The 27,819-nt window shown below is 37.2% G+C and overlaps 1 protein-coding gene across 1 annotated transcript in view; it reads right to left on the bottom strand.

Moving 5' to 3' along the window:
- Positions 1-3,341: 3,341 nt before the first annotated feature.
- NCAM2 (neural cell adhesion molecule 2) overlaps positions 3,342-27,819 on the bottom strand; it is a 272,918-nt gene continuing 248,440 nt past the window's right edge. Inside the window, exons 16-18 of the mRNA XM_027681106.1 lie at positions 19,646-19,850; positions 15,151-15,270; positions 3,342-9,591 (exon numbers count right to left, since the gene is read on the bottom strand). Coding sequence (XP_027536907.1) covers positions 9,480-9,591; positions 15,151-15,270; positions 19,646-19,850 — 437 coding nt within the window. The 3' untranslated portion in view covers positions 3,342-9,479. The remainder of the gene's footprint in view (positions 9,592-15,150; positions 15,271-19,645; positions 19,851-27,819) is intronic.

The following is a 27,819-nucleotide window of genomic DNA, read 5'->3' as shown; positions in this document are numbered from 1 at the left end:
ATGTGATTTAGTTTACTTGTGGCACTATGCTTTTCTCAGCTGAGAATCATGCTTAACCTGAAATATCTGAATGATCAACATCTTATTGCTTTAACATGTTGGCAAATGGGCACTTACCCAATTCCCGTCTCCAAAACCTTTTTTTTTTCCCCTTCTACACCTTTAACCCAACCTGAGAATATAAAAACTTCTTACCTCTTTGTGAATATCCTCCCTTGTTCTCCAAGCCCTGGCACCCCTGACTGGCCCTGCCCACCCCTGAAGCTCCCCCCCCAAACTTACCCACAAGTCCTATCAGCCTCCCAGGGCCATCAGCCCCTGCTCCAGCTGCAGTCAAAGACCGAGTGGATGCTGGCTTCCTGGGCTAATTTTGACCCTGCATCCCCACTATGGGGTCCCTGGGCACGAGGCTGCCCTGCTCCTGGGCTGAGGATGGTGGTGGAGAGACCCTGGCTGCCAAACAAACCCTTCCAGACCCTCCATGGGTCCCCCAGCAGCCCGGTGTCAGGGAGCTGCCAGACATCGTGGCACTTTGACAGTGGTTGTCTTTCAACAGCATCAGGGGACTCAAATACTAAGCTCTAGCTGCTTTGTGGGGTTTTTGGGTATTTTTACTTAGTGGAGTTAGCAAATTAATCAGTAATCAATAGAGTGGCTCTTATTACTTTTATGCCTTTACTGCTTCCCTCTCATGCCCATATCCAGCAGATGGAGTGGTATCTTCAGAGGCCCTGGACTGATGCTGAAATTAAACTCTCAGAAAACAATCAAACACTTTCCTTGGTCAACTATTCAGCATGTTCATGTCGCCATCCTTCAGCATAACACAAAAACATGGATGTTTTAGCTTAAGGAGTTTATGTTGCCTTGAAGAATACAAGCGTATTGTATGGAAAAAGTACATGGCAATGATATTATAGCTGTGTATTACATCACCAGATTATACAAGTGGTGTTTATATGTTTTCCTTTACTCAAAAGAAGCAAAAATCATATTTTTCAGAGTAAATGCCTTTAATTTTTTTAAGGATACTACTTTCTACTGAATATATACCTTTTAGAGAGAAGGATAGAACAAAATGCTGCAGCTGGGCATGTCATGAATACCAAGGACAGAACCATTACTCCAGTGCAACAATTAACACTTGCATCCCATTAGGGAATGGTCTCATTACAAAACTTGTCTATAATTAAAACCTTTGCATAGGAAAACTCTAATATACATCACCACTTTCACCCTGTGCTACTTATCACACAGTAGTTTGAATTTCAGTGCAGGCACCCTGTCGATTAAATGTGCACACTATGTGTGTCCTTACTTTCTCCAAATTCTTGTTTTCTAAAATACATATGTCATTCAGAAATCCTTTTGAAAGCAATTCTTAAAACAAATTAATTTTTATTTATTAGGGGCTTGGAAATTGTAATGGCAGTACATAGCAACTTCTCATTTCTTGGGGTTAAAGATTGTTTAGCCCTTCAGACACAAGTAAATCATAAAAGTTTTTTTTTCCTTGATCTAGGATAAAAATAAGTGCCAGAGTAAAATTCATTCATCATGTTATGGTCTAAGACAATGAAACTCCTTTTTAAACTTTAAAATAATAAGATATCATTTCTCCCTCACTAGTTTAGTCCTAAAAGATGGCATTTGCTTAGCAGAAAAAGCTTTTCTTTTTAATTAAAAACTTTTTTGTCCACCTTATCATCAGATTGCCTGAAAGAATTCTACAAATGTGTGGTTAACCTGATTACCCTCCTGCCAAATGTGGTTCATTCTGCTTTCTCAGCAACACCACTGACAATACTTTATATTGGCTCCAACTGGCTATGTTTCATTTCTTTGTTTAATCAGACTGAAGGACAGTATTATCTTTTTTCCTAAAAAAAAATAAATTTTACAGAAGTTAAAGTATAAATCACCAGAGAAGTTTTAACCATATCCCCAACAAGAAGCATTTTCCACATAGGAATGAGTTTACAAACACAGTTTGTTTTTCAGGATCTGCTAGGTCTCAAATGAAAAAGTTAGTAATCAAGAATCAGTGTGGCACATTTTTTTTCCATTTCATTTTGGAGTTTTTTTGGTCCAGTGCTATCTGTGACCAATTTAGGAATGACATGGGTAAGCAAATTGTCCTTATCAAGGTACCTGAATATAATTTTAAGTATTTTATCTTGAATTTCAAGTAACATCTGAATCACATGAGAGAATGATGTATTGTGACAAGGCTGAATTTTAAAAGGTTGAATCTGTTTGTGAGGGTGTCATACATTATCTTTCCGATATCAGTAGTTTGCAATAGTTGCATTTACTGCTCACCTGTAAATTAAAGGGGGAACCTCTCCTGCAGCCAGTGCGCTGAACTGATTGACTCTCGAGATACCTGACCTAAATTTGTGCATCATTTGAGGAAGTCTGTTTACTTCTGAGCAAGAAACATGACTATATGAAAAATTTTCAGTGGTGTACTGGTGTTAACAGGACACTGAACAAGTTCTCATGCTCAGTTTTTCAATACAAAGAGGTCTTTTCATTATTTGTTAATGCTGCCATTAACACTTAGGGAAAAACATGCCTAAGACATCTGCAAGGTCAGAGCTGAAGGGTGTGTGGAAGGAAGAAGATACAGCTGTGAAGATTTTCGTTGGGTAGAACAATATATTTCTCCTATGTATGGCCCCTCCATTCTTAGGCTGGTGTGGTTTTTTAGAGCTTAGGTGGCACTCAGAAAGCTGATTCTTAGGCCTGCATACACAATCTAGCAAGTTTCTCTTAGGTTACTTCATTTTATTGGTGGTAAAAAGGAGGCCATAGATTTTGCTCTGCCATTTCAGGGGAGTGTCTGTGCTGTGTTCTCTGAGGTGTGCTTTGCCCATCTTCCGTCTTACTGGAATACAAACCAGCACTGCAGTAAAAGCCCATTGCATTGCAGACTATGCCCAACCTGTTTCCATCAGCTCCTGGTGGTGCTAACACAGTTACAAGGCTTTTGGAATGTTCAAGGTTTGGCAAAATAAGGAGGCTTTTGCTGATGTCTTTTTCTGGCATATACTAAATGCCTTTAAAATGTTGCACTTGTATGGAAAAAAGGAATATTATCTATCAACACTAACATTTAGGGGGCTGATCATAATGGGCCTCAAGCTCAGGATGCTACAATAGATGTATTTTGACAGAAAAGAGAATAATAAATTGTAGGTCTGTGTGAGCATCTTTCAGTACTTCTATAAAGAGGGTAAAATAATTGATATGTTTCTTTTTGGCAATGAGACTCCTAATGAATCAGACATCTTGACAGAAAGACACTTAGCAAAAATAAATGTAACTACAACACTTCATTAAAGTAAAAGTATCTTTACTATTAATATACAAATGGTGAAGAGTGACAAATAATTGATATACTTTAAGCCATACTTTCAATGTCTTTCATAAATACAAAACCAGCATCTGCGATATTACTTCTTTTTACAGTATAGAGATATATATATATACACAGCATTTCATAGGGACATAAGATTCTGAAACAATAAACAAACTAGCTCCAGTGGTAGCTAACTTATCAATATATATTTCAGGTGGCATATATCGCAAGTGGGCTGTTGACAACATGTGGAATAACAAAAACAATATATGGTATGCTTTAGCTTGTACTGTACACAGCATACAAATACGTACCGAGTGCTCATTGTAGCAGGAAAGCTTTTTTTTTTTCTTTTAAAACCTTGTCTAAGTAGTTCAAAATTCTTAGTGAGAACTCTACACCACGAGCAACAAAATTATCTCCTGGGGGGGTTTGACTGCTTTATGTATTTGTCACTGCTCTATAGAGACTCTGAGGGTTTGTTTTCCCTTCCTCCAACCCTGCATTTTAGCTTTTAAAAAAATGTGGCCTAATTACATGGTAGAGCTACAGGATACAGCAGGGTTTATGTTCCCTCTTCACTGGTTTTCACAGCTCACAGTGCCCTGCCTTTTGGCAATGCCCTTCATCAGCCTCTCCTGCTTCAGTAGCTCCCCATTTCCCCTGTCAATGCTAACGAGAGATGCTCCCAGTATCCAAGCCCTCTCTTGGCTCATTCTTTGGCACCCGTTCTCTCTGGAAGTTGCTTTCCTGAACTCTGTTGGCACTGTATCTGGTCATCCCGCCCGCGCCCAATCTCACCTGTGACTTAAAAGCTGCCAATACAAATTTGGCAATAAATATTTATCTCATTTCTCTGGGCTAAAAATGGCCAATATTCAAGTTTGAAAGTCAAACATCATGAGGCTCTCAAAGCCTGTTAAGAGAAAAGATAGACTGCTAAACTGTGATTTCTCAGAACCTGATCCAAGGCCAAATTTGTAAGGCTTCTTTTTGGCTCAGGTTCAAATAAATTGATATAAGAACACATCTATATGTGCAGTGGAAATACTTAAAATTTATCACTTAAGATCACTTAAAACTTAGTGAGTGGTTTCCCCCCACTACTAAAGAACTGCTGTCAAGTGGACAGGCTACTTCAGGAACTGATATGAAAAAATCTGAAAAAAGGGGGTGGATCCTTTTTAAAAAAGATTTATTTAGCCATGGTAGATTTTCATTGATCAGAACAATTATCTGAAGCTAAACAAAGGGATTTAAGAAGAAGCACTAATTTGTAGAATGTTTTCATCCTCACCTGAAGAAGTGTCGCAATCACAATGAATTATTTAAAGAGGTGTTTTCTTTCTGGACATATGGTAAAGTATGGGAAAAAACTGTCATCAGATGTTCTATCACCATTTCCTGATCAGTATCAGTACAAACACCTGATAGAAAAACTCCCTCTGTGTAAAATGTTAGCAAGAGCCTGGTGGGACATTTAAGTTCCACTTACACCTAGAAGCAACTTGATCAGCTGAGGACATGCAGAGCCTCGCTGAGGTGGATGGATGGATGAAATTCAGGCCCTGCTGAGGTCAGTTTGTGTCTTACAGCCCAGCGACACCTGAATTACACTGTGGCCCTTCCTGCAGCACCCTCAACACCCCTCCATAGGTCAATTCATAATAGGGGGCTTGAGCTTTTCCAGTAAAAGGCCTTTATGGAGGTCCTTTAATCAGGAGTGAATATCATCCCTCAGACACAACTACGCTACCAAGATGTTACTTCCCGTGACAGCTTACCCAGTGATGGTGAGGCTGCAAATGACTGCGAAACAAATGTTCACTCCAGTTTTTCTCCAGGGGTAAAATGGTGAGAAGATGCTCCACATCATCTTTCAGATTTGAGAGAAGATTTTAATATTTTAGGTCTAAGCACTTAAATAGAACTAAGGAGACTTTCTGTCTGACTCTTCAACTTGATAAATTGGTCAAAACACCCCTGCACATCCACCATGTGCTCCATCTACCTGAAACTTTTCAGCAGTAATACACCCACTATGACCCTCCGTGGAATTGTGATCTCAATTGATTTTTTGCAAATTTTGTGTTTAAAGTATTTACGTGACTTGACAATAGTATCTCCAGTTTTATGTCACGGTAAAGCTTTCAATTATTTTAAACAGGCTTTGTAGACAAATTCTTGAAGATTTTTCTTTAATAAAGCAGAGTGGCATGCTATCAAAAGGCACAAATACATTTCCATTATCTGGTCTAGGAAACAGAAAAAAATGGCATGATGATTATACTACACTTTGATGATTGGCACTTAAATAAATAATAAAAGTAATTACCATCATAAAAAAGAAAGCCACTTTTTTTTTGGATGAACATCAATGCAGAGGCTGAAGACAGCAGGTGGAATTTACTATACCAGGGACTGTTGTCAATCAGCCTTTGTAGATGACGGTCACTGTGTAAATACGTTGTAAATATCTATGAAGAGATAGAAAGTAGGCCCAGTCCTGCAAGTTCTCCTATGAAAGTACATCCATCTTTCTGCTCACATCCACCCCACTGGTGTCAGTGAAGTGCCATATGTGGGGTGGGTTCAGCCACATAAAATTTCTTGCAAGACTGAGGCCTAAATAAATTAATCTTTGTCACATTAGGCATTAGCATCACCAGAATAGTAAATATTTTTAAAACCACAAAAAAACTTATAAGTCAAAAAACCCAAATAAATGAACAAAACCAAGAAAAACCTCTCCAGGGTACATTCATATACTAAATTGTAAACTATTAATTAAAACTTCGTTACTATTGTGGTAAATCAGAACGGAGGTCTACTAAAAAAATTATAACAAGGAGTTCTAAGTAATTTTACTTAATTGTACTCCTTACTTTTTTTGTTGAAAAGAGATTGTCACTGCCACATTTCATATCAGTAATAATTTTAATGGCTCCCTCCCACCCTCGTCCCTGGAGTATGTTAGTGTAACAATTCAGATTACTTTTACAAATAGTTATATTTTGTCAACTCTTCTGACATTTCATACTAACACTTAAAATTACTTTTAGACAGTAAAAGTGACATTTATACAGATATCTGTTGTCTTTTTTTTTTCTTTTTAGTCTAGAATAGGAAAAGGAAATAAACAAATGTTGTTATTCCAGTTCTACACATATCTTACAAATTACTATGAGCTGTCCCTCATTTGGAAATATTTGCAAATATCAGTGTTTTTCATCATTCTTTCATAGAGTTTGGCTTTCTCCTGCACAGCACAGAGTCAAAGCACAAGAGATTACCTATTAATCCACAGACCAAAAAGGTATGCTTGGACAGTCCATCAGGAAATAGAACTGTTTTATTCTCAGCCCTCACATAGCCCAGCTGGCAAGAGGCATAACAGCAAGAAGAAATTAAATACTCCTGGAAACAGCTTTTGGTTTGTAAACCAATATAATGGGAAATGCTTTTACTTCGAATATTGAAATAATTTTGCAGGATATTTTGCTTGTAAAGAGTAGCACAGGCATATTAGTAATAAATGTGCTGACAAGATCTCTTAAATCTTCTAATTCCTTCATATTGGAATTAGAGGCCATATTAGAGGAAAAAAAAAAAGATGAAAAACCCCCCACCAATATAGTCCATGATTTTTTGTGTGTGTGTGCATAAGTCCAACTAAAGAAGTACTAAAATTTGAAATGCATCTGCAGTTGAGCCTGGACAGTGTTACTTCTGCCCACACTGTATAGGCAGCTTCTTGTGCAACTGCTGAGGCTGCTTGAGGAAAAGCACCATTTGCTTAGGGAGGGTTGACTTATGTAGATATGCATGGCACCACCTTACTTTGTGATAGCAGGTAGAAGAGCAAGGGTGTCTCCTACCTTCATCCTCACCCTGGAAAAAGTATTGTGTGAGAGGATGTTCAGCCACACCAACCGCATTGTTCTCAACTGCTGGAATTGCCCAGGTCCCTTTCTACATACTTTGTAGAAAGGATGTATATTCATTTATATAAATAAGACAATTGGTTCTCTTAATTATAGGTTAGGGGCCAGTTCAGCTCACTGTGTACTTAGAAAGGAACAGAACAGAAATCTGACAGACAAGCAGCTCTTTGGTGGTACTGCCTGCTCAGGATGTGGGAACAACAGTGAGAGGTCATAAAGGAATGACTTCATCTTTTCTTCACCCAGAATTAGTGCCTTAGCATTAAGAGAAACTTCCTTACAGCAATTTTGAATTATTATCTTCCATGACTTTCATCCCACATTGCTATCCCCTCTTACCCATTCTTTTCACTTTGGTACTAGTTTTGTAAGAGCATGACTTCTTGTCCTAACCACACCAGTGGCATGTCTCTGTCCTCAACTACTTGGTTCATTGCACATATTTCCCAAAGTGAGGAAAAGTTGTAAAAAAAACCCATAAAATAACCTGGTTTTGAAAAATAAGAAAGATCTAATAATTAAATATATCCTCCTCAACTCTTTCAAATGCACTTAGAGCTTGGGTTAACAAGAAGGGTATTGTGACATTTTCCTCAAATTTAAGGACATCCTTTTACAATTCACTTTAGTTTTACTGCACAAAAGACAACAAGTGTAAGAACTTCAAATATGAGCAGAATTCAGATATAGCATGGACACAAAACAATTTGCTGAGCAAAGCTACACTTAAACCTCAGGCATGACTTAGATGTGGAAAATCCACAAAGTACTCTACCATTTACTCCTGACAAGTAGAACTTTTCAATCTAGTTTTCTATACGGTTTATCTGCTTCTTCCAAAGCAAGACTTTGAAGAGTTTGGTAGGTGTGGATACACTATGTTGGAATGGAAACAAACTATATTGTTCCAATTAGTGGCATCAATTAATCAATGATACTAAATATGAATTAATTTTGCATCAAATAAATCTGTCAAATTTCAAAGTGAGGCATGTTGACCAGAATAATAAAAAGCAATATCTTAAGGAAAGCTTGACAGGGAAAAAAATGAATTTGGTTGAATATAAGACTCCATTAAGTTAATAATTTAATACTGTTCCTAACTGTTAAGGCAAAGTCTGCCTTTCCATCTGTTCTTACATCTTATTTGTTAAGACAAAGAGTATCACAAAGGAAATCACAAAGGAACAACTGCTGTTTCAATAAGGCTAACTTTTATATTTTATGCACTGATTTGGGGAGAAAATGTATCTATTTCACTAAAACACAGTTTCATCCCCCAACTAAATGGTTTGAACTAAGAGAAAAATGAATATTCTATATGTATAAATACAGTGGGACAAATATTGTGACTTTTCATTTGAAGACAAGATTATGATTAAAAACGAGTTTTCTTTCCACACCTTTGCTGCATTTTAGTTCATGTGTGACCTCCAAAACTTTAATATAGAAAACCTGAAGCACTGAAAATCCAATCCTGGAGCCTTTCAGAGTCACACTCATGTAGTTAGGATGAGGCCAATATACCATTACAAAACAGTTACCAATTTTATTTATATCCATATATACCATCATGGTTATCAGCTTTTCATGTTACTGTAGAACCCAGGTGAAACTGCAGGTGGACTTGCCTTTGTGTTGAAGAGTGTTTTTTTGTTTACTTCAAGTGATAATCACAGCTGGAATGACTACTGAGTACCTGCCAGTGCTAAGGTCTTAAAGGTTATACTGAAACTGTTTTTCTTTTTTTTTTTTAAAGGCAACCTAAACTTTCATTTTATTATAAATGGAAATAAATACAGTAGCATATGGCACTTTATGTATGTAGCTTGCACTGCAAGATCTGGAGAGACCTGATATGCTGTTTGTGGCTAGGGGTGCTCTGCAACTTTTCTTCTAAATAGGCATAATTTTTCATAAAATAAATTACAGTTCTTATTCTGCAGATTTGTCAGATTTATACCATGGGACTTGGTGTCAGCAAAACTACATACTAAAACCTTAACAAAAAAATAGAAAGAAACTGTAGACAGGAACTGTTTCATCATATGTACACACGTACTAACTATTCCAAGCTTAAGTTTCCCAAGAAATTAAGGTCAGCTGTAAAGTTTTGGTCATGGGATTACTTCAATCCAAATGCATTATCCAGACAGCTGTAGTTTATCTTATTATGCTTTGCTATCATCTTCTTTTGACTGGATGATGTCATTAGCAACTTTGATTTCTATGGTTTCTGGATTTAAAGCTTCTTTGCCATTTTCCTCCTTTAGTGGCAGTTTCCTATCAGAAAAAAAGAGAAATCATGATAAGACAAAAATAACACAATCTGGAATTTAGGTCTATAACATATGTATGACTTACACAGTTCACAGTGTTTCTAAAACCATAACTTATTGAAAATAATGTGTAATTATTTTATTATGTGCACTGGTGTTCTTTGCTTTTGAAAAAATCCACGTTAACCCTTTCTGTTTCTACAAAGCCATGAAAAGCTAAATGTCACGTGATAAGAACATTGCTGCTGCCCAAAATGCAGTTTCTTCAATAAGACAAAATTAAAAATAGAATGTGAAATAACTTGACCCAAGACAGCACAGAGATATGTGTTCCATAGGATACTGTGGAACACCTACAGTCCAGCTTTTTGCTGAATCTGGATTAAACTCTTTTTTAATGTCTGTTTCTTAATGGAAATTCAGTTGTATACAAAAGAACACAGCTATCATTGGAGATTATACAAAGACATAGGTAAAGAACTTCTTATAGTGCATAGTTATTCAGAAACTTCTACAATTTAATTTTCATAGATCACACAGTATAGCTTCATTAATAACTTACAACTCTTCTAAGACCAACTTAGTGAAAACTCTGAGGATTTTTATAATACTTAATACCAATGGCAAAAGAATCCCCACCCTTCTGAATGTGATTTCATTTGAAAAGATCTTGAAAATCATTGATTTCTTACTGCCAGTAATTAGCTATCAAAAGATATAGCTGTCAAAAAGATATATGGATTACTGAGATGTTCCTGTAATAATGTCTCCTGGGCATAATAGCTGTTAATTGTGATTCCTGTTCGGGTTTGCATATGTCTTTTTTATTCATAATAACTGTTAAATCTTTCAGTAAATTTCCACTGTGATTGCTTTGATGTCCCAAAGAGCAATAAAATGTTCAAAATCTGTCTGAGGAATCCCTTAGGAATGTCTTGTAATAACAGTGTTTAATGACAGCAAATAAAACAAAACAATACCCAAATTCCCAGCCTTATGAAATTTAAGCCACCTGAAAAGAACTAAGAAAGATGCTGTTTATGTGGAGGTTAAAGAGTGAGCACAACCCATATCTGAGAGAAATCCAAGAGAAGACTAACTTCTTCTATTACAGTAAAATACGAGCCAGCTGTCTGGCTCTGAAAACAGAGGGAGGTCCCTCCTAATTGAGTGTTTCCCTTGGCACACCCAAGGGAAGCAGATTTCAGCCCACAACAGGACGGCTGAATGAATGGAAACAACAGAATCAACACAAACGTATTTGTAACAGAGGATTAAACGCTGGGGCAGAGGAGGCGCAGCTCGTGAGATGCATTTCAGGTGAGCAGGCACATGTGTCAAAGATCTGATAAACTAGTGTTAAAAAAAGGAAAAAAAAAGATCTAATTTAATCTAGTTTTAATAAAGGCACAGTAATTTTTCAAAAGATGGTGTTGAAAGGGAGGAAATATTTAGTCAAAGTAAAAACGACAGAATATACTGTGTGAAAATTTGAATAAATTGGTCAAAGTGGATTAAGACTGTGTTACAAATGATTTCAAATTACTTGAAATAGGAAGGTTTGCTAGAACCCTATTGAAGGATACGGGGCATCACTAAAATCCACGTTCATACAAACATCGTGATCAAATTAGCCTTGGTTTACATACAAAGGAGGAACAATCACGAAAAAAGAACTACAAACAAATAAAAAATTTTGGTCATCTAAACTTTCCTCGTCACAAAGTCCATGCAGCACTCTTTGACCTTATTGTCTTTAAAAACTTGTGGTGATTTTTTTTATACTATGTGAGTTATGAGTGCAGTTATCATTAGACATTATTCTTTTTGACTATGACAACATTTTGGGGTTTTTTGGAATTTTTGTCTCCATTTGTTTCAAATATTAATTCATATCTAATCTTTATTAACAGATTTGATCATTTTCATCTTTCCATTAATCAATTTAAGTTTAAATGTTCTAATCACAGCAATTTTCATACATCTAGTTTTTCTTTAGCTACGTCTATTTGAAATCATTTTATATATTTCAGCTGGGTAAACTAATCCTTTCAAATCTTAAAACATTTTATAATAAAAGCCTTTAGAGGGAAAAAAAAAAGGACTAGAGAACTTTAAAAGTTTTGTTGCTTTAATCAGATGCTGGTTGCAATCAATCATTAATAATATTGACTTCCTCTAGCACTGCATGTGGTCTAACTGCAAATGTCTGCTTTACAAAATTTTAACTAGCATATTTACTTTCCTATTTTAGAGGAAAATGGCTCCATTTTAATATTGGAATTCACCCAACTTCATTAATACTAAGAAATATTCAACCAATACTGGAAACACAATAATGTCAGACTAGGAAGGTAATTATAGTCCCACATTGCATGTGGTATTTTAATCATATTACAGAAATGTGATATGAAATGCACCGCCTAAATTGATTTCCTGCCAGAATGATTAAAACTTGTTGACTTGCAGGTAAAAGTGCTTTGAGCTAATCTGTCACAGAAGGATTCCAAACCTGGCTTTGACAAGAATCTTACCTTAGATAAGGTAAAACATAGATTGGTAAATGATATACTGAGCAATACAATGAAAAATATTGTTGTAAGAGGAAGTAATCTCTTTACTAGTTATTTCCCACAATTGCTTAAATTGCATTTATAGTTCTGAGTATAATTTGGCATTATTCAAAATAATTCAATTAATTATTCAAAATCTTTCATCTAATTTAACCTCAAGGCTTATCTTGTATACATTTAAAACAGCCAGAATTAGTCAGAATGCATCCCATCATGTGTGAACAGTGCCTGCCTGGAATGTCCTTGAAACTCTTCTTTCCTGCAGGCTTAGCCCTTCTCTCCAAGACCCCTGCTGGTCATCCTCACCCTGCCCACCATGTGCCTTTCTGGCTGTTGTTGGCAACGTGTCTTTGTGTTATTCCTACTGAGAGATTGACTTCTTCTCTATTGCATCCACCACTAGTGGCATCTCACTCGTGCTTCTCTGTTTTATTGGTTATGACCCACATCCAAGCCAAAGGTCCTTCTGTGTTGCCCTAGTACCAGTGTCCCTCCAGGTGTCCTGGTTGCATGGTGCTCTTTTCATCTTTAGTTTACTTAGTGGCACTGTCCCAAATCTTTAGCTGACCTCCATCCTACTCTGCCTTGAACTGCTGCTTTTTGCCATTGGTTGTGAGGGAAAAAAATACCAAGAAGGAAACTGTCATCATTATTAATATCTCTTAGCAGTCCTATTCTTTCAAGGTCATAATACCCATCTAAATCCTTATCAGTTGTTCCTATGATTTAGTTTCGGTGGTTTTATTTTCCCATGACAGCGGGGACTGATTCTTTCCCCCTCCCCTAAGATAATAAAACATTTTTGATTTTAACTTTCTCATATTTCACTCCTGTCAGTTGTTCTAAAGATTGTGACAAGCAGAATGAATTTAACTGGGTTTTTCCTGGTATCATGTCCCCTGCTAGATGCATCTCTTTTGTATTTGCAAGATCTGGTGCTACAACTAGTCTTGAAACCTGAACAACTGTGGCCCTGGTTCCTTACCCACTAACATATTCTGTAATATCCGAGGCCTGCTACACTTGTACAATGTTTACAACTACATTCCCCTGACTCTTTAGATAACTGTGGGTTCTCCACTGTGCCCCTCATTATACATTTTAATATGAAAAGCAAACATATCACTAGTCATTCAGCAAATTCCACAATGATTTAATTAACACAAGCTTACAGTCTTCAGCTACAGGTTCTTCAAAGAAGTATATGGCTTAATGTGCAGTTACTTAACACACTCCCTATTTACTACAGATGTCAACGACAGCCAGTAAAATACCTTTTTATTAACAGTTCTGGCTTTTGCAGTTTTAGATAATGGCAAAAAAAAAAAAAAGAGACTGTTTTATAAGAACACCCTCTCCTTTTAAAAAAGCAACTGTGACTTCATCAAATAATGATCAGGTAAATTTCTATATTTGTTATGTAAGTGTCTTTGTAGCCCTGACAGTAATCTCATGAGGCAGGAGATTTTCACAGCACATGGAAAATGTTGGGCTCCAACTAAAGAAACTTGGAGATTTCTTTAATAATTTAAAATCAATTAACTTCTGAGGCTCAGAAATTAAACTCTTTAGCAAGCAGTTCGTGCCCTTTAACACCAGTATTTGGGCTCTCAGTAGAAAGAATGGTACTGTCATCACCTTTGTTGACAAATTAGTTTCTCTTCAAGCTAAATTTTTAAAGAAAAAAAGCATCAGAAGCTCTCATTGCAGCAGCAAGCATAGAAAAATAGCAGCTTGCAAATTTATGGTCCATCCAGGTATTGAAAACTGTTGCTCAGGTACAAACAACAGCCACTTTGCCCAGTTTAATCTGTTCCAGGGGCTGCATCAGCAAAAGAGGAGAGGACCTGACTGTCAGGACCCAGGATCCCCAGGCACAAGGCTGATCCCCACAACTCAGGAGGCAGCTGGAGTCTGCGAGCGTGGGTGAGAACTACTGCAGGGACAGGAAGGGGGCACAAGGAAACAGAGCAAAGCAGCTGCCCTTCAGCTCAATTAATCCAATTACACCATGAGGACTTAAATACTCAGCTAAACTCTCAGTGAAATGAATGAAAGCAGGAAGGGGTCACCCCGTGAGAAGCTGGGTTTCTGGGGCACAGGATCATTGTGTCCTACCTATGGGATGTGTGTGTGTCAATCTAAAGCTATTCCTGAGAGTCAGGAGATTCCCAGAGTGGTGAATAACTTCTGGATGGGTGGTAAAGATCAGCTGTGCCCAACTTAAAAAATCCTTGTACTGCTCAGTCACCACTGCAGAGTCAGGAGGGCTTGGGGAGTGAGGTGGCTGCAGGTGCTGGGGCTGGGAGGGAAGGCAGCGTGGGCTGTGACTTGCCTCTGCCGGCCAAGGTTCCCCTCGGGGTTTGGAGGTTAGCCAGGAATGGCAGGGGAGCACTGGGGCAAGCCCTGGTGCATCCTGAGAGCCAGGGAGCACGGGAAAAGCCTTGTCCTGAGCCTCCAGCCCCCTGAATGCGACAGGCAGAACTGGGAGCAGCAGCAGGGTGCCCGGTTCATGTCCTACCAGGGCCAGGGCTGGGCAAAGGCTGCTGCTGAGTCTGGACCTGTGTTGACCAAGAACACCGGAGGAGCTCCTCAGGAGTCAGGGCAGCAGGGAAGAGCAGAAAATTTCCCTGGAGGCTTATTAATCTCAGAACAGGTGGTGGTGTAAAGGCACACTGCAGGATTGACTCTGTCGTGATGTTGCCACCCAAGGGCTGGATAATGCCCAGACGTGGTTGTACTCGGGGTCACAGAAAGCACAGAAAAATGTCTCGTGATATCGTCAGCCAGTATATGTGGGGTATCGTGATTTAGATGGATTATTGTAAAAAACAAGCAAACCAACCAGCCCCACACTGGTACACTGCGCTGCCACAGCAGATCATTCTGGTGATGCTGCGTATCTCCCCCCACAGTCTGCAGGAAGTCCAGTCCATCCATGCAGCCAAGAGGAGCTTGTGTGAAACTCCAGGGAATATCAGCCTACTTACTCTGGTTCTGTGAGGGGAGTTGTCTCATTTGGCTCATTTACTGGACTCCCATCTTCATGATTGGTAATTCTTTCATCCTCTGTTCTCATTTCCACTATTGGCTCTTTTGATCCATCTTTCCTAAAAATTATTAAAAGAGTCTTAATCTCTTATCATCATATTAACCATATACATTGCACATAACGAATTACCAAGATCCCTGCTCTCAAAAGTTGGCAAAAGAAAGGCAGAACTAATTATCAGTGACTAACACCACCAAGACACATTTAACAGTGTGTTCCAAATTCCTTGAAGTCTTCAAAGCATCCTGTATCCATGGTTACTTACCTAACTCTGCAAACATGATGAATTAGCATCTCAAAAGAGCATTTTGTTTATGACTAATAATAAGGCAACAGCCTCTTCGTGGGAATAGATGTAAACTTCCCTAACATAGTATAATAAATATAGGATTTGAAAACTAGTTATACTTGAACTTCTCTGGCAGTGTTAAAGAGTCATTATGTTTGTATACACACTGCAGAAGTGGGCTTTGATCTCCTGAGATTGTGACAACCCCGGCTGCCAGAGTGGCATAAAGAGCCCTTGTGTGGTAAAAATCTAACCCCTTCTGCTTTCACTGGTAGAAAAAACTGTTTCTGTATCATATTTCCCCCAATTTAGGAACAAATGCTAGTCTCTCACATATAAGGACATGAATAACCATTGTGCTAATTAGACGATGAATTATAAAGAAGATGGAACAGTGAGTATTGTCGTGTTTTGTTGATAGTCACAGAATCATAGAATAGTTTGGGTTGGAAGGGTCCTTTAAGGTTATATAGTCCAAACCCCCTGCAATGAGCAGGGACATCTTCAACCAAACCAGGTTCCTCAGAGCCCTGTCCAACCTGACCTTGAATTTTTCCTGCGATGGGACACCCACCACCTTTCTGGGCAACCTTTTCCCGTGTTTCACCATCTTCATTGTAAAAAAGTTCTTCCTCCTGTCCAATCTAAATCTACTGTCTTTCACTTTAAAACCATTACCCTTGTCCTATCCCTACATCGCCTTCTAAAAAGTCTGTCCCCATCTTTTTCATAAGCCCCCTTCAAGTACTGAAAGAACAACAAAGGTCTCCCTGGAGCCTTCTCTTCTCTAGGCTGAACAGCCCAATTCTCTCAGCCTGCCCTCATAGCAGAGGTGCTTTATCCCTCTGATTATCTTGGTGGCCTCCTCTGGACTTGCTCCAACAGCTCCATGTCCTTCCTGTGCTGGGGACCCCAGAGCTGGAGGCAGCACTGCAGGTGGGGTCTCACCAGAGCAGAGCAGAAGGGTAGAGTCCCCTCCCTCCCCTGCTGCCCACACTGCTTTGGATGCAGCCCAGGACACGGGGGGTTTCTGGGCTGTTGAGAGCATATTGTTGGCTCATGTCCAGCTTTTCATGAGCCAGAATCCCCAAGTCCTTCTCTGCAGGGCTGCTCTCAATAATATGACCATGATATAGAAATAACCTCTCACTGCTACAGAATTATTAACAATACTTACTAATTAACAAGACTTACTAAAAGTATTAAGTAACCTGCATATAATTTTACTCTCAACATATACCCAATATATATTTATTTCCAAAAAGAAAACCTCTTTCCATGCAAATATTTCATCTCTATTCCTGTCATCAGATCAGGAATTGTATCCTGGAACTTCATCAGCTGCAGTCTGGAAACAGAGGGTAACTGAGTTACAGATGAACAATCACTTTTATATTTAACAGACTATTTTCTAGACCTTTGATATTCTAGAGAGCAGTCAGTCTGCAATGGGCCACAGCAAAGACCTGGCTAAATCTTCTCTAATTCATATCTCACATTTTCATATAGTTTCTGACAAAATAATCATTAAACAGGCTTTTGCAACAGGAAGTATCAAGAAAACTCTACCATCTTCTGGTAGGTATCCTTAAGGAAAATCTTTGTAGGTTAATAAGAGTTTAGCACAGATACAGAAATTGACTGGAGAAGAAATAATGGTAGAAGTCTTAAAGATTGTGTCTATTAAAAAACCCCAAACAAACAAAACCCAACACCCCCAATCCTGTATGTGCTTATTCACCTCTGCAAATGACATTTAAGACACACAAATAGATACAAAGCTCATTTTGGAAGATGATGCACTAAACTGTCATGGCTACCTCATATCTGTGAAAAGAGTATGGATTTAAGTTGGACTGGTGGAGGGATTGATAAGTTCTGCTTGGTTTTTCAATGTATTTACAGTCTTACAAACATTATTGCATGCCCAAAAACCTAAAAAATATATTATTCATGAGCAGCATTCATATACATGTGCAGAATACACAAACTGTGTAACATTTCAGAATTCCACAGAAGAGAAAGTGATTTGTAGGAAATGCATTGTGTCATTTTTGTTCTAGGTGGCTGTGTGTATGTTACATGCATTGTATCACCTACATTCATTGCATATGGAATATAATTAATTGCTATATATATATATATCCTACAATCAAAGTGTAACCAAGAACCATACCACAAATCCGCTCAAAAATCCAGAATGCAAACTGACACATTTAAAACAGGGAAATGTCAGTGTATTTTAGGGAATAGCTGTTAGCATGAAAAAAATTCAAATTTTGATTCTTCAAGTCTGTCTTGAAATTTTAGCCTGACAGTTTATTAGTGCAGAGAACAGGCTAAAATAAGAACCGTCACAACTATTTTAAGACCTGACTGACTGAAGACCACTCCAGCAATGAAAAGAAATATAGTTAAATAACATAGTTGTTCTTTTAAAATATGTGTCATGGAAGAATTAATATTAAGAGACCAGCTTTATGCTTTCCTGGGACAGCACGGAATGGCATTTGGGTATGATGTTGATAACAAGGTATAAACTGCTGTCAAGTGACATTTGCAGCTTTATTTCCCTAAGGTCTTCCCATTCAGGAGGGTCTGTACACCAATTTGTACTTGGTCACTCCTTGAATGGGAAATTAAAGCATAAACTGAAGAGCTGTGCTCAACAGGAAAGGACAGCTGAGCCAGAGCCAGAAGCTTCACATCTTGATTCTATTGATCCGGACAGGCCAGCTTCACACAATAGAAAAAATATCCTTAATCTTTCTCTTGCTGTAAGATGGGGAGAGCTAGGCAACAGTTATTTTATGGCATGACTTCTATTCAGAAGCCTTATTTGATGGGAATAGTCTCTGCTTGCTTACAACTGGTTTTGTTCTATGGAGCTGTTTCCAAAAGGGAACCTCTTTTAAGAAGAACCCGACCAAGATGTGTAGTCAAGTTACCTAAGGAAGACACAGTCTGAAACCCAAGAGCCAGAACTAAAACAAAAAAAAGGCTTTTACACCTCCAGTACTGGCAATGTGGAAACCTGTTACAGCTGTGAATAATGAAGGCTGCAAAATCTACTCTGCTCTTACAGGCACCTGGGGAAGGACGGGATCTAGGAAGCTGCAGGACAATAAACTGTTATGCCTGACTGATGGGAGAGGCACAGAGGAATTGGACCAGTAAATATTAATCAACCACACAAAGACAGCACTCTCTCATATATTACAGTGTATGCATAAGTTGTCTACCAGATGAACATAATCAGGAAATTAAGCATATTTTAGTAAAAAAATGGAACTGCTTAAAATAGAGGACCACAAGTAATCCTCTCTCCAGGTTACATATTGAAAGCCCTGTAAAGGCTTGGTCTCTAAAGTGTGGTTATTTTATGCAATTAATAGTTGAACTGTTTTGCCAGAGATCTCAGTATCCACTCTTAATTAAGGGACCATATTTGCACATAAATGATCAGTTCATTTACCTTTGTCTGATGGAGTAGCCACTACAGAAAGCTATTTGTGATAATCAGGATTGTTTATTTCCCACTCATGTTTAGCAATCATTGACTGTTGTTATGAAGAACAATCACACTCACCACCATTTCACCCACATCTAACTCAGCATTCCTACTTTAAAAAAAATCAACAATACCTTTCATTCTTAAAGTCTCTGGGCAAGAAAAAGGATTTTTCCATCAAGTGCTATATCTGAGAAGAAAAATTCTTTCATGGATTTTTTATAATACTACGTCCTTCGCTCTCAGATTTACTGGCACTGTCACAACCATATGCTGAGGTTTTGGGTATTAGCAGCTTAAAGATGGATTTGCAGAAATGCAGTTACAATGATCTGTTACCTGTTCCTCATGAACCAAATATGTGCCTGTAACTAATACTGCATTACAATTGATTTCCTATGTGTCAAGCTGGACAAAGAGGTCATCCTAAAGTGAGGTACGGTAAATTCCTTGTTTGTGTCTCAATTTTTCTTTTAAAGGCAATAAACAATTCCACACATGTCCTTTTCCAAGTAATAGAAACATTTTATTAATTCCCTTTGCCACACCACAAAATGGCCATAAAGTCAATATAAGCTGGACAGCCAACTTTTTCTTTTAATGATGTTCCCAGCATATGTGTTTAATACTCACAAGTAAGCAGCCTTTCCTTCTTCCAGTTCTTTACTTTTTCCACTTGAACCACTCTTCTTCCCACAGATCCTCCTGGTGATGCACATTAGCAATCCACATTGTCGTACAAAGAAGCAGCTTACATCAGTCACAACCAGGATTAATAAAAGGGCTGCCACTCCCAGGCCAATGACAGCACCGAGTCCAAGACCATTAAAAAGAGTGTCTTGAAGGAAAGAAAATTAACACTTATTAATAAAATTAATCCTGAAATAGCATGTTCTAAAGTTTTAAAGCTGTTGATCAGGAGACTAAAGGATGTTTAGAAATGAACCATTCAGAAATTCATGGGAATAAACAGTCCTGAAGATTAAGCATGAATATTACCTGATTAAAATCACAAAAAACATTTTCTTCTGCATAATACTTTCCCACTGCCAAAATTCCAATATAGTCAAAGAGCATAAATGGCATTATTAAATAACAAATAATATCTCAACATTCCAAGACTGAGAGTATCAGTAAACAGCCTAAGGAAAACATTTTAAATGCCCAACATAATAATAGTTGATACAAGTTATCATTTTCTACATTTCAAATATAATTATGATTCTCTGATTCTAATTACTGAAAGATTTAAGAGAGTGCCAATAGAGTATTTATTCTTGTAAAGGTCATTTTTTGAATTAGAGTAAAAAAGTCTTCAATCAAGTTAATTCAAGCTATTTAATCTACAAACACTTGCACACAGTTAGTCTTAAATAAATTAGTATGAGGAAAAATATGCATATCATTAAATCATTATAGGGTTAGGACCTCATTTGATTTAGTCTTGTACCTTGAAAATGCAATCATTCACTTCAAAATAAACATATTCCACACCTGATCTTACTTTCTGTGTTTGTATTATGAGACTTGATGCTTAGTTAATTTTACTTTATTACAAAACTCAGAAAAAAATTATTTTAATTTTTTGATTTGGTTGATATTTCTATAACAGACAGCAATACTATAAACTATTTTGAATAGTGTGATTCTCAGGAGAAAAACAACTGCTGTGTCTGTGAACTCAGATGACCCTTATACAGGAGAGGAATTGTATCTGATCAATAAACTATGGGAAAAAAGCCAGCTCAGCAATGGTTCATGCACCAGCTAATTCAAGAGGCTGTCACCTGGCTCAGAAATTGGCCAGTGACAATTGGCCAGTGTGATACTCTGTCCTGCAGCAAACTCCAGTGCATGTAACAGAATATAAATAAATAAATGGGACTACTCTAAAATATCATCTTCCTCTTCTTTCTCTTCCACCTCCCCGAAACATTGTGGATTGTTTTCACATTAAGCATAGCATTCAAGCTTTCATATTTCTGCTTAACTAATTTTAATATCTATTTACCATTTGAAATATAATTTGAAAATTTTTTTCTTACAGGCTTCTAAATAAATAAATATTCATTCTTAGTCTAGTCTTAGTGTAGGAATCTAAAATGGAAAAGTCAGAACTGTTTTCAAAAGAAGAGGAGCATTTTACTTCTTCTGCAATTGATTGCATTGTCTATTTTATGGGTTGTTTTATTATAGAAGTGTTCTTCAGAATGTTATTATGCAATAAGCCAGAATTCAGTGTATATATTTATATGGATGGATAGACAGAAAAACTAACAGATATTACTTCAAAGTTATTCTGCTTTCTTCAAAAAGACTTAAAAAACACTACATAAATTACAAAAATAATGGCACAGCAATGAAATAAAGTAATGTTTATGCATTGCTCAGTCAGCGATGTTGGAAGTTTGACACTTCATATTAATTCACTTTCTTCCCTTTTTTTAACCTCAACATTCCCAGGTAATTATTATAATTTCTGATACATCTTCCAAAACTTACTTTATCCATACATCCACCCACCTATTTGATGACTTCTTTTGTAAGCTTCAGTCATTTTTATTTACCATTCTGAATTGTCAGGAAGGTATAAGTAGATATTCAATTCCAATTTATTGAAAAGATCATATGTTTCAACTGACAAAATACCAGTAAATTCTATAGAGTTTGGTTTTAGAGACTTTATACTGTGAAGTTTTCATCTCTGTACATTCTTGACCACTAAACAGAATGTGGAGGAGAAAAATTAGTGTCTTTTAATCTATATTTTAAAAAGGATTATTTGTTGGGTTTTTTTCTGGTTTATTTTTAGGATTTTTCTTTATTTTTAATGCAGTGTTAAGAGTTCTTTGCTATGGGGAGACACATTTCTCACTGCTGTGAACAGCATTTCCAGTGTCACTGGAACATTGTGAGGTGGCAAGCTTCCCATCCCAAATGACTCAGTGACAGAAAAGCCTACACAGTATTTTCACTGTCAAGTGAAGGAAATGTTTACAGTAGCAATATTGCTCCTTTGTATAAATCTTGCCATAGTTGAGGGGGAGACTCTGTTTTTCATTTTTGATCTTCTTGGTATACACGAGACCTAAGTATTTGACTGTTACATATTTTTTTCTATCTCTTCGTGATAGATAATTTCCTTTACATTCAGCATTCCCCATCCTTACCACTGCCCTACCTGTCTCAAGTCCTGTTTTTCCTACTTGAAACCCATTTGTTCATACAGATTTCTGTTTCATAAGTCTGATTTCTGAGTAACAGGAACGTGGCCACATCCTGTGGTGGGGTGAGGAGCATGGCTGTTATCACCCTTCTGACCTGTCTGAGGATCTTCATTTACTTTCTTCTTCTGAAGACAGGTAGAAATTGGACTGTGTTGTGTTTTAAAAGTACCTATGTTATGGTTTATTTTTAGTCTTAATGAAAACATATGCAATTAATATTTTAAAAGTTCATTGGTGGCTTAATTCCATTCTTCCTTAAGATTTTGTAGTTTTCTATCTGCTCCCACAAAAGTTAGTTGTAAAACTAATGCCAATTACTATTAAAGCAGGTTTAGGCCTCTCCCAACTGCTTTCAAAAATCATATACATATATGGTTTCAAAACAATGTCAATTTTTTTCTTAAAACTTTATGTTGTAATGTTATAATGTTATGACATCAACAGAAGTTCTAATTCTATGACTGGAAGTAATATTAATGTCATACTACATATAGCCTTTCCACCAACTTTGAAAAGCACCTTTGTTATCAAAAAGTGTTGCATTAAATTAAATTTGGATTAACTTTACTGCAGCAATTCTTAAACAATGCAAAACAAAAGATAAATTAAAGAAATTATTTTACACTTCTGGTGGTTTTTAGTGTTCCAGAATATACTAAATGGACTCAAAATACTAATTCTACTTTGTGCTCTAAAATAACAGAGTATTTATACATTATACATTTTTTTTTCCTAGTTGAAAACAAACTTATTTTAAATCATAAAAATTCAATGTTAATGTGAGAGAATAGGTTCTTAGCAATTTTTTGAAAAGAATTATTGTATACCTGACTTAATAGTCTAACTATAGGGAGCCTTTTAAAGTACTGTTTGGAGAAAAAAAAGTGTAAGTTCCAGAGTTCTGAGCGAGTTTTAATTATAATTTGTCAAAAATATGCTAAATTTAAAATGACATGCTTTTTGTTAAAGAGAATCTGGCATGAGTAATATAATACACCTCGCCATGATAATGAAGGAAACCGACAACCTTAAAGTCACTTCATTCATCCACTTCTTCAAAAAAGTGCTTATCAATGAATACTTATGGAAATAAGATGTAAAAAAAATTCAGAAATGTAATAAAAAAAACCCTGAAGCAAGTTTATATAAATGTCATGGAAAGTATTGGAAATGTTCAGGTTCTCAATTGGTGAATAATTCTAACGATGTCTAATAAAATAATTGAACATTTTTGCAGAAATCATTATTTGATGGGAAAGAGAAATGGAGAGCTTTGGCAAGTAATTTTCCAGTGAAGAGAACTAAGTGGAAAGATAAATTTTCTGGCCCCTCAAATGCAAATTCAGACTGAATTCCTTTAAGAAGTCTCCATCAGATACCCTAACAGGAAGCAGGTCTAAAGAGAGAGTCACCATCTGTACATGTATACAGAATGACAGAATGGTGTTGGAAGGGACCTGAAAGATCATCCTTTTCCAACCCCTTGCCACAGGCAGGGACACCTTCCACTAGACCAGACTGCTCAGGGCCCCATCCAACCTGGCCTTGAACACTTCTAGGGATGGGGCATCCACAACTTCTCTAGGAAACCTGTTCCACTGTACAGGTATACATGGAAAACTTCATACATGTAAAACTAAAGCTATTGCTTCTGCACAAAGTGACAGGAACTAAACAGGCAACACTGGGATTTTCAGAATGATGTTACATCAATGTATGTTCTCAGAGGTGACAATTTCACTGTGCTCTGACAGAATCACATTCTATATATTCAGTTGCTGGTACAATAAAATAATAATTGCAAGCTTTCTAATAACTAGTCTGCTTGAGCAGGGAGGTTGGACAAGATGAATTCCAGAGGTGCCTTTCAGATGTTCAGTGACTTTAATTTTCTTGGGGGAAAAAAAGCAAGTTAGCACCTTCTTGTGCCTTTCTTCCCTTCCCCTTCTCCTTAGCAGACATGGATTAAAGTTAAGATGAAAGACAGATGATTCTACATAGCCCCTACCCTTTTCCAGTCATTTAAATTTTTAAGGAAAAATGGCAATGACATAAAAGACTTTCCAAGCTCATAGGGAAGCACCTGGCTGCTACCTATGCATGAGTGCAGGCATATTGTGCATCTTGTCCTTTCTTTCAGGTCAGGCAGAAGTTAAAGTAAGAAATGCTCTCAAGCTGAAGTAGCTAAAAATTATGAACTAGAGGAGGAATTTGAACATACTGCACTGGGTCATGAGAGGAAGGAAAAACATACTCTTGCTTGTCATCTTCTTGAACTGCACTGTTGTACTGACTCTTAAAAGGTGCCCAACCATGAGAGTTGTTTCTGCACTGCCTATGAATATTGTCTTGGATTTTATATCTGATCCGGAACATAGACTGAAAGGCTTACAAGATGCATATTCTAAATCAAAACCTCTAAAAAGACAGAAAACTTAGATCTTAAAATTTCGTATCCATTGATGAGCATTCAAACAATCATAATGCAGTACCAAAAAATTAAAGAGCTGTTTTCTACCAGTTAATAATGTAACAGTGGAAGGACAAGACCATTGCTAGAACAAGCTCTGCCAAGCTAAAGGTCTAGAGATGGGAAAAAAACCCAAACAAATGGATTCACATCTGGAAAACAAGCCTATCATGAGAAAAATAACAATGGCAAAAACCAAAAGAATTTATCAGAAATGTTACAGAATTCCAAACAGGTAACATACATCTGTAGCACAGGTTCATCCCAGATATAAAATATATACAATATAAAGCCTTTTAATGCTTTGCATTTCCTTGTATTGAAAATGGATATATCTATATTGTGGGACTTGCACAGCTTTGCTCATTGCCTGTCAAAGCATCTTCCTCCTTCATTTTCCAACAGGAAACCTCCAAGAGGGCTTTGACAGAGCTGTTTTGTGCTCCAGCTCCTTTACTTTGACTGACCAGGATGCAAGGACTGTGTGACACACATCAAATAAACTCTGTCTTGTGTAGCATGTGAAGGTAGCATGTACCCAGCTTTTTTAGTTAGATTGGCATGATGCTGTAAGACTATAAATTAGAAGAGGAACCATATCTTAACTTTGTCCAAGAGCTTCCTATTACTAAGCACTCCTGTTCCTTACTGAGATAAAAATCATGGCAGGCAAAAGGGAATAAAGACTACAACCTGTTTTTAGCAATTTATACCAATAAACTGGGTTTTTAAGCCAGGTAAGTGCCCAGCAAGCTACATGTCTACCTTCAAATTAAATAAACAAATCACTACATTTGCAACATCAACTTGTAAAAAATTAATATGATTTTGTGCAACATTTACTGGGGGAATGTTTGATGCAAAAGAGAACGTGGCAGTAAGTATTATTCTTTTCTATCCCGTTCCTTAATACAAAAAGATGCTAACAAGGCTATAATCGACATTAATTTTAATCCTTTTTCTTCCTCAGTGATTTTTCCTATAACTCTCTGGTAGGACAGATACAGCTGAGGGCACCATACAAGCACATGAGGATGGGTGTGCTCTGTACTGCACAATTGAGTTATATGTTCTGACAGACACACTTGACACACAGCTTTGAAAAATAAGGGGACAGTATCATGAACTCTGAGGTAATTAATTAAAAAGGTGGTTTCCTCTAACTTTTTCCACCCACAATGACAGATCTTTATTTCCCATTTCCAATGAAATCTGAGCTGGATGGCAGTGGAGTTTCAGTGATTTTCACTGGCAGCAAGAGTAGCTGTAAAGAATAGACTGAAGAGACAACAGCACACAGGAGAGAGGGGCACTCACAGTCAAAGGAATCTGTGGTGCCACCAAGATTATCAGTTATACAGAAGTGATCTACTAAAATAAGCATGTCTAAAATGATATCTATCAGAAATGTTGCAATGTTCTGGTACGTATCTGAGTGAGGGAGTTTTTCTTTATTATGACCGAGATCCTCTTGCCAACAAATTTTCTGAAATTACTCTTTTCCTTTAAATTTTACAGGAAAATTTCTTGTATTATGACTCTCTCAGGATACTGAGTAAGTAGGACTCGAGTTCTCATTTACTCTAATGGCCCTTTACATCATTTCTCATTGGAAGGTGTCTTAATAGACATTGATACAAGAGCTAAATGAAATAGTAATGTAAATAACAGCTCAAGTTTTCCTGCCAGTGTCTTGTCCATGGCCATTGAGGGATAACAAGAGAAAGGAAAGGAGGCCTTGTTTACTAGAAAAAGTGTGCTGTGTTGTGAAAATATTCTCCGGAGTTGTTGTTTATTACTTTTTAAGCAAAGTTTAAAAAACACAATTCCTGGCATCATCAAACTATCCCTAAGAAGCCTTTAGAGGCATTTCTAATATGCCTAAAGAGTTATCAGGTAATTACAGCCCCTTTTTTCATGTATTTGCTCAGTCACTGTAGTAAACAAAAACTATGTTTTTACTATTGCCTCCTTCTATGGGAAGCCCCAGAGAGGAGAGGGCAGAGAGATCCCAGCCCTCCTGTGTGCTGAGGAGGAAAGGCTGCACAACCACGGCAGCTCTGTGGGGTTTATGGCATCAGGCCTGCACCCAGGTTTTAGAAGGCCTTGAGGAAGCAAATTCCTGTGTCCCAGTTTCCTCCATTCCAAGTGACAGCAGATTTACTGAATGTCTCTTGGAGGAATTTCTAAGAACCTCTGCAGATTAATTAAGATTGACGTGGGTATTGGGAACACACAATTATGTGTGGTTTCAGTATTGCTATTACATAAAAGGATAAATTATTTTAATTGCTTTATTTAGGAGAATTCAAAATCATACTGTGAGCATACCACAGAGACCTGAGAGATTTTTGCATCTTTATAGTGGATGACAGCTGCAAGCAGAGCACTGTAGCCGGGAGACCTGAAAAAGAGTCAAACTATCTTGGGATTGTATTTGAACTGATAAAGTATTTCAGCATTTTGACAGCATTTTCTTCAAGACAGATGTAAATTCGAAGACAACAGCTTTGAGAAGTAATACTTGGAATAGTTTAAGTATATAATTATTGTGTATCATTAGCTACAAAAAGAGCATTGATATTATGAGTGCTGCCAATATATGGTGCCTGTTTTTATTTGAAACAGTCACACTGCCACAACTGCAACTGCCAGCAGAACCTTACTTGGTACAAAAGAGTCGTGTGCCAATATAGTTTCTCCCAGTAGTAAAACATCTGCCTGTGGGGATACAATTGTTTCAAGCAAGCAGATTAAATCAGTATGGATCATGTGCTCAGGCTGCATATTTGCACAGACATTTCACATACTTGCTCCATTAGTGCAGTAGCATGGCAGCCACCTAATATGAACCAAACTTAAAATTCAGGAATTCTAGTTTTAGTGACTTTTTTGGGTTTGTGATGCTTGGTTTTTTTGGTTTTGTTTTGGGTTTTGTGTGTATGGATATTTCATATTCACAATTGGAAAAAACATTGTTGAAATAAAAATGTTGATACAATGCTAAAAAATCTCTTCAGTTACAAAATACATAATGCAGATAATACAAGAAAAAACCCAGCATTTATCAGTAATAAAGAAAATACAGATTGAAATGCTTTAAGTCAGTT

This window comes from Neopelma chrysocephalum, unplaced genomic scaffold (genome assembly GCF_003984885.1).
Source record: "Neopelma chrysocephalum unplaced genomic scaffold, ASM398488v2 Primary Assembly neopelma1_60, whole genome shotgun sequence".
Lineage (NCBI taxonomy): Eukaryota > Metazoa > Chordata > Aves > Passeriformes > Pipridae > Neopelma > Neopelma chrysocephalum.
Note: the sequence above shows the minus strand (reverse complement) of the source record. Positions and strands in the feature narration are given on the sequence as shown.